The sequence below is a fragment of the Euwallacea similis genome, chromosome 25, assembly GCF_039881205.1.
Source record: "Euwallacea similis isolate ESF13 chromosome 25, ESF131.1, whole genome shotgun sequence".
Taxonomy (NCBI): domain Eukaryota; kingdom Metazoa; phylum Arthropoda; class Insecta; order Coleoptera; family Curculionidae; genus Euwallacea; species Euwallacea similis.
In genome coordinates this window covers 2,266,195-2,274,281 of record NC_089633.1, presented here as the reverse complement: position 1 = coordinate 2,274,281, position 8,087 = coordinate 2,266,195, and the positions used below count along the sequence as shown (strand labels likewise).

Below are 8,087 nucleotides of genomic sequence, written 5' to 3'. Positions count from 1 at the left end.
AATTTAGTCGAGCAGGTTTTAATTAGCCTACTTGGTAAAATATTGTGTTTCCGAAGGGAAAACTGAAATTTTCCCTCAGATGCATAATTAAGGTATATCCAATCATTTCTGCTGTCCCCACTAACTATGAAAAAAGGAACACTTAGGTAGTTATTCAGAGCATCCAATATAAATATATAAGCCTAGCGTGGGAATTTCGTAAACATATAGCTGTGGCCCGTACGGCTGAATACTATAATATATTGAATTTGGTGTGAAAAGTAATATATTCTCGGCTGACGATGTAAATTGATACCCGAAGCTCAGCTTAGGATAGCAAGCATCAGGAGCCGATGATACAATTTTCCTACGAGATGCATGTGCTTTTTCTGCAATTCTGACTAATACAAATCTAACTAAATTCTCTTTGCCTCATTCCCAATTTTTCTCCGGCTTCCTCTAAAGTTAGGCCACATCTCTGCTGCTTCTAAGTGGTGGAAAATAATTTGTTTTAATCGATCAAATTTCGGCCCAATTTCCTCTTAATTGAATTTCGAGCCGAGCAAATACTTGCACTAAGCGCTAAATATTTTTTTTGCAATTCCAAGGCTAAAGTAGTAACTCCTTCTAAAAAGGAGTTTAAGTGGATACTGCAATTAAAACTTAGCAATGTTTATTGCGCGTTCTTTAAAAATTGAATTGTTCAATTAATTCAATTGCTCAGCAAATGAACACTGTATTGGAAAAGTTTTGAGGTATTTCGTTTGTGAGTACTTAAAAGATCACATCCCAAGAGTCTTTGCTCATAAGGGGGAAATCATTGGTGGATAATTGGAAGAGCTCATACCCACGGCAGGCGTTTGTTATCCCCATGATCAAAGCAAACATCAAAAGTATAAAAATATGGAAATGTAGGAATTTAGCTTTTTGATCTGTACTTAACATTTTAGACTCTTGTGATTCACATTTTTCTTTTTAAAAATGACAAAAGCTGCTTGTATGGTATGTTCAAATTATCTTTAGCGATAAAGAACGCCCTCAGCATAGAATACTTGATGCAGAGGGTGATGCATGTGCAATTGCTTCAATGTTTGAAGAAAATCTGCCACGAACATATTTCTGTGTGCTTTTTTTAAATAATTGCAACAAATCTTATTGTCGGTTTTTTATATGTTCAATCAAAAAACAAATCTATATAAGTTATTTTCCTTTTCCCAAGATGCCTATCTTTTTGCCAGAAATAGAAAAATTTTCCCGAACAACTGTCCAAACAAAAACTAAACATAGTGGACACTTCCTCTACTAAATGACCATAAAATCGTGGAAACTCGTTGACGAATGTGTTATACGATAACAACTGACATTTCACGTTGCTTTTAAAATGGCCGAAACAGATTTCTGGCTGGTGTAAATCCGAGTTTAGTTGTGTCACGAAAATGTCGCATTTGTAACACACGACCAGAGCAGGTGTAAATCTACAAAACATGAAAGAATGAGTCTCTTTTGGCTACTCTTTTCACTTGCGTACATTACAAAAAATCTTGTATTTGTACAGGGTGAGTCAGAACGAATGGGCACACACTAAACTGGAGGTACTAGACACCATAATATCGTAATTGAGTTCAACATGGCTAATACTAATGTCGCTGATTTCAGAGATACAGTGTGTTCAAAGTTTAAATTTTCTTCAGAAATTTCCTATAATTAAGAAAGTTTTGATAGTATAAATCAGAAAATTGGTAGTTTTATGTTTTCTGGTGATAGAATTACGAATTTTAAGCTTATTTTAACGTTACTCCTAAAGGGTACTAGTTTCATCGTATTATTTAAGTAATTTAAAACATATTTTTTTATCTGCAGAGCTATGTTTCAAACAAGTCGAGAATTTAAAAAAACGCTCAATTCTACAGAGAAAATGTACAGGGTATTTTATTACTTATTATTGTAGTATCGCAACTCAATATGGTATTGAGTTTCAACACTAAAGTAGATATAGGATGGTGATTATATCCAAAGCAAAGGGAATCACAGTTCAAAGAAGTAGAAGTATAAGTGAGCGTTTATTTACAGTTGAACACAAAAGGAGAAAAGGGCAGACCTAGATCTGATGCCCACCAATTTACATTCAGGACTGCCCGGGTCCGTCCTTTCTCTTAAAAACTATTCTATTTGGTAACGGGATTTCTCACCCCCGCCCGGTCAACATCTGGGTGGCAGAGACCCAGAAAAACCGTTACCCCATCCATCTAACTCATCCTACTTCGCGGAAGAATGCGGAGTCATAAAAATGAGAGGCATAACACAAACAATATTAAAAAGACGTCGAAGGTCGCTTACTACGATTCTTAACCATGACTCAGTTTTACAACCCCACATTATCTTTGATAACATTTTAATCAGCTGTAGCTTTTTGTTTCAGTATCTATATGAAGCAAAAACCATATTGTATAGTATTCTAGTAAGTTTTTTCCTATTTTAAAAATAAAACAAAAGACTAACGATTTTGCGAGATATTAACCTATCATATTTTTCTAAATGGAACGCCCTATATATCATTGGATATTTCGATTCTACTTGAAATCCTAAGTATATTTTATAAAGCATATCTTATACTTAACTTCAACTGTATAATACTTTTACAAACATGTTTAATTATACAACAAATTATATATTACAATACAACATTAAATTATATAACAATAAATTACAAAAATTGTTCTATGTGTCTGCCATTTTTTCAACACATTTTTCATATACTTTAATTGTATGATTTACTGCGTTAAGTAACATTGTTGGTTTTTCTCTTAACTCATTCCATTTCATTTGAAATTTTTCGTCTGAGTTCTTCATTATTATCGCATGGTGTTTTATATACTATATTTTTAATGTGTCCCCAAAAAAAGGCCATTATAGTCAGGTTTGGACTATTTGGTGGCCAAAGAATTGCTCCTCCATTTCCAATCCAACCATTTGGATATTCCAAATTAAAATAGTTTTTAACTTGATTTACGTTGTGAGGCGGAGTACCATCTTGTTGCCATATTATCCTAGCTGAAATATTCACAGGTAAATCATCAATCAGTCCAGCTATTTCATTTTGTAACAGACGGAAATAATGTTCCCCAGTCAATTTTTGGTTAATGAACATGGGACCTAATATATATCGGTTTATCACACCACATCAAACGTTAACAGACTGATATCCTTAAGATTTTATTTCATTGATCATTCGCGGATTATTCGTAGACCAATGTTGGTAGTTATGATGATTACAAACATGTTTGATTGTAAAAGAATTTTTGTCAGACCAGTATGTGCATTTTAAAAAATCAGGATTTTGTTGATATCTGTTTAGGAAGTTTTCATAAAATAGTAATCTTCTCTGGCATTGTTCGTCTCTTAGTTGCTGGGTTTTCAAAAATTTAAAAGCCTTATATTGGTATTTCTTCAAAACTCTATGAATCGAATTGCGAGAGACCGGTATTTCCTGAGAACATCTAGTAATTGAAGTCGATGGATATGCTTCATAAAATCCTAGTATATTCGTTTCAGTTTGTTCGTCTACAAATCTATGACGTCTATGTGTGCTTTTAACATCAAACACGTTTCTGTTTTCTTGTATTTTTTAACCAACCTTGCAAATATTCATGTTGGAGGAACTCGACGCTCTGGATAAAGTCTAGCAAATTGTCTTCGTGCTGCGGTTGGGCTTTTTTGGTAGAACAAGTATGTAGTAAGCACATCACTCCTTTCTTGAATACTAAACCGTACCATTTTGCAAAAATTTTACAGTTGAAAATACTGTTATACCTTAGCAAGAAATAAAAAAAGAAAATGCTTCACTAAATGTGTTATTAAACTATCAAACATATCAAATGTTAAACATAGAGAACCGTAACCATGGAAACGTAAATAACCAGGTTACTTGATAGGCATTGTCCGGCCACTGTTCATATTTTCAATGATATTAACTAGAATAAAGTTAATGTCATTGCCGTTATTATTTGTTACTAATGTTTATTCGTTTTTATTGTTATTTTTACTTTTATTACATTAGGTAATTATTGAAAAATTATTTAGTGTTGTGTTGTAATATATAATTTGATGTACGAGTATAATTAAACATGTTCGTAAAAGTATTATACAGTTGAAGTTAGGTGTAGGATATGCTTTATAAAATGTGCTTAGAATTTCAAGTAGAATCGAAAGATCCAATAATATATAGGGCATTTCATTTAAAACGATATAAGTTAGGTTAGTATCTCGCAAAATCGTTAGTTTTTTGTTTTATTTTTAAAACAGAAAAAAACTTGCTAGAAAACTATACAATATGGTTTTTGTCTCATCTGGATACCTTTTAAAACGAAAAAGTTATAGCTGATCAAAATGTTATCAAAGATGACCCTATGCTCTTGGTTGGGTCATCTAAATCTATCGGTTTTTAAGTTATTTGCATTTAAAAGTTTCAATGTATTTTGTTATGATTTTTTCCTTTTTTTTAAATTTCATTCTCTTGAGGAGTTGCGACAGAGAATACGAGAAGCCACGAATACATTTAAAAATAACAGCGAACATTTGTTTATCATTTAGAGACATTTAAGAAAGTGTATTTTAAAATATACTGAGGTAGGTGATGGATACTTTTAATATTTGATTTGGAGTTTGTCGCTGTCATTATTACCAATAATTATTATTGTTATTTATTGTTGCTTTTATTACTTCTCCGTACGTTTTCATGTTTTAAGGATGAAAAAAGCATAGCAAAATATATTGAACCTTTTAAATGCAAATTACTTAAAAATCATAAAACTACCAATTTCTAGGTTTAGAGTATCAAAACTTTCTTAATTATTGACAAATTTCAAAATAAAATTTAAAATTTTGAACACGGTGTATCTCTTAAACCAGTAACATTGGTATGAGTCATGTCGATCTCAATCGCAATATTTTGGTGTCTAGTATATCCAGTTTAGTGTTGGCCTATCCTTTGTGACTCACCCTGTTATTAAGAATAATAGTATTGAGATCGCTGTTTCACACCATTTATCCCCTAAACTGATGTAATCGTTTTCCATTGCGGAGGAAGGAAAAATCTGCTCCCTAGCTAGCAGAAATTAACGCCTTTCCTGATAAATAATTAAGCGATTTTGGAGCTTTCAAACAAGATAATCCGTTTAGGTTAGAAGGTGTAGGTTTTAATTCCTATTGAGGCCGCCATAAACCACATATTTAATGGGTCTAGCCGCAGAAGGGTGTAAGGGGTTAATAAAGAAATGAACCTCTTCAAAGATACGAGGAAACAACCAACTATACTAAAATTGTAATACACAATAACATTATTATTATCTCTATAATGTTAACTAAAGAGTAGTTTTCGATATCTTAAATCGATCTGGCATCTCATATTTATATGGAGGTTCCCCCTTTTCCACCACCCAAACGGTCCCTGAGGGGGCTTTCTCAATGACAGTCATCATATGCAATGCTACGTCTTCAGGGCTATTAATAATTCAGAAGCTCAATTAATTGACTTCATAGATAACATGAATTAGTCCTTACGTCTGCATGAGACCACAAGCTGCAACTTCCCTCTTTGCGTGCTCAGCGTAAGCTGGAGAAAGCAATGCAGCTGCAGCATTTTGCAACAAAGGCGTAGTTGTGAAGCCAGGGCAAACCGCCACTACTTTAATCTTTGTTTTGTCGTAATGCTGGGGAAGTCCCCATGATAGGGTTAATCCATGAATGGCGAATTTTGTAGCAGAGTAAATTGGAAAGCCGGCAAAAGGATTGACGCCTGCTATAGAAGATATGTTGACGATGACTCCTTCATTTCCTAATTTATATTTGGGAAGATATTTTTCTAGCCCTAGAATCATACCATGAAGGGTTCCAGTCTAAATTTGCGTTGTATGATTAATATTCGGTTTTCAAATACGTGCTCACCAGATTTATTCCCACTTCCGTTTCATATTCCAAATCATTGAATATCCCTGCGTTATTTATGAGTATATCTAAGTGGTTGAAGGCTTCTATGGTTAATTTAAAGACCTCTAATAACGAATGTTATTTGTAATTAACTACTATTGATGTACGAAATAATTCACTTTCAAATTCCTCACAGTTCCTTACATCTCCTCTGATAAATAGCACCTTGGTTTTGTCATATTTCTCCTGAAGTTCTTGCATTACTTTATTTCCATTTTCTTCAGAAATATCCATTAGAGTAACCCCCTTTATATATATAATATGTTTAGAATTTATACTGAACATTCATAAGTTTTAATTTGTTGTACCTTCGCTCCTTTCTCCAGTAACTGCTTAACGAAATTGTACCCCAGTCCTGATGCACCCCCAGTGACAATGGCTACTTTTCCCTCTATACTAAAATAAGTCATATTGATAATTATTCTAGGGATAACTTGTAGAGTTGTCAAGCAGTTATTGAAAATAACACGTATTCAACTGAAAACGTAAGTATGAAATTACTATAACTAGCTGCTTCTGATAACTATTAAGTGATTTGTTTATCGTTCATAGCCTTAAAACATAATTATAGACGATAGCGTCTATTTATCGTTATCAGAACAATGAGTGTTTTTGTTGATATAAATGATTAATATTTTGGAATACGTTTACACCGGTTGTTCAGACGAACCCTGGATGAGAAGACTAACATGGGAAATTGATTTTAATTTCCATATGCCTGCACGAATTATTCAATTGAAAAACTTTTACATGGAGGTCGTAGTACTCGAGACCGGCCATCATTCTGCAATTTTTTCAGTCGTCTAATCAGAGCTGTTTTGGCTCAAAACGTCTCCAAATTTCAAAAATTTGAATCTCCCGCGTAACCATTCGAGGCCACGATTGGTCAGAGTTCAGTATCCCGAAGTACAACTGCCCGTCCATACTCAGGAGCACGGTTCGTTAAATAAAAGGCTTCGAGAAAATTTAAAACAATAAGCCCTTTATTTTATAACTACTGGATAAAATCCGAGAGAGTATCGATCTTACAAAATAGCTGGTAAATATACTTATGATAATGAATGTGTCACATCCGTGTTCAAAAAACTAAATACCCTCCAAGGGCCTTGTCTGAAGGTGGCCAAGACTCTCGGCTCTGCCCCCCCCCCCCCCCCCCCTAGTGGGTGCACTCATGAAGACACTTATAAGCAAATTATCATATCTGATGATTTTGTTTTCTGTCACTAATTGAGAAAACCGAAAACCTTAGAAGGTTTTCGTAATTAGTGTCTGTTTATAATATTCACTGCAAGTGCCTGGTTAATGTAACAGACCTCCAGGCTGTCTGTGGGCCACGTGTGGAATCCACCTGTCGCCTCTCATAGTGACTCCTAAACGACGCTTGGATTGATTTATCTACGGGCACTGATTATCAGTCAGTACCTATCCCGATACCAGACATCTGGTGAAACGAGTTTCCCACATGGCTCTGACAGTCAGCATTAAACAAACCCAAAGTCGCCAACAACATAAACGTAAAACTCCCATGTCAAATGTAAATTTTTCAAATTTTTCAAAAATGACCATAAGAGGAAATGTGTATTCTGTATTAAATTAAACATTTGCCGCGGAGATTCTGTGTAGTGAATGATGTAGGTCATGTCTTTGTGTTATCATCATAGATTAATGAGAAACTTGTTTACTTACTATAGCAACATCAAAACAGATCACATGATAATTATCCTCAGGTGTTTCATTGATGTTTCACTGAATTAATTCGTAAATAAATTAAAAATTACTTAGAAATTGGCAAAAAGAGAAAATTCATTTGATATGGGGTTTTTATGCTTATGTTGTTAGCGACTTTGTGTTTGTTTAATTCCGACATTGACTCTGATCAATCGTGGCCTCGAACGGTTACGCGGGACATTAAAATTGTTTAAATTTGAACGCGTTTTGAGCCAAAACGATGATTAGACGACTGAAAAAATTGAAAAATGATAGCCGATCTTGAGTACTATGACCTCCATGTAAAATTTTTTCAATTCGATAATCCAAACAGGAACAAAAAACATTAAAACCGATTTCCCAAGTTAATCTCCTATGTCCAGGGTTTACCTGGACACCCGATAAAATATTCACTA

At 34.0% G+C, this 8,087-nt stretch overlaps 1 protein-coding gene across 1 annotated transcript; it reads right to left on the bottom strand.

Annotated features, from left to right (window-relative positions):
- Window positions 1–5,269: 5,269 nt before the first annotated feature.
- On the bottom strand, window positions 5,270–6,483 carry LOC136416856 (15-hydroxyprostaglandin dehydrogenase [NAD(+)]-like). The gene is made up of 5 exons (XM_066402235.1): window positions 6,273–6,483; window positions 6,084–6,210; window positions 5,923–6,029; window positions 5,539–5,873; window positions 5,270–5,478 (listed from the first exon to the last, which is right to left on the bottom strand). Exons 1-5 carry the CDS (start codon window positions 6,372–6,374, stop codon window positions 5,340–5,342), a joined length of 810 nt encoding a protein of 269 aa, XP_066258332.1. The 5' UTR covers window positions 6,375–6,483; the 3' UTR covers window positions 5,270–5,339.
- Between the last annotated feature and the right edge of the window lie 1,604 nt (window positions 6,484–8,087).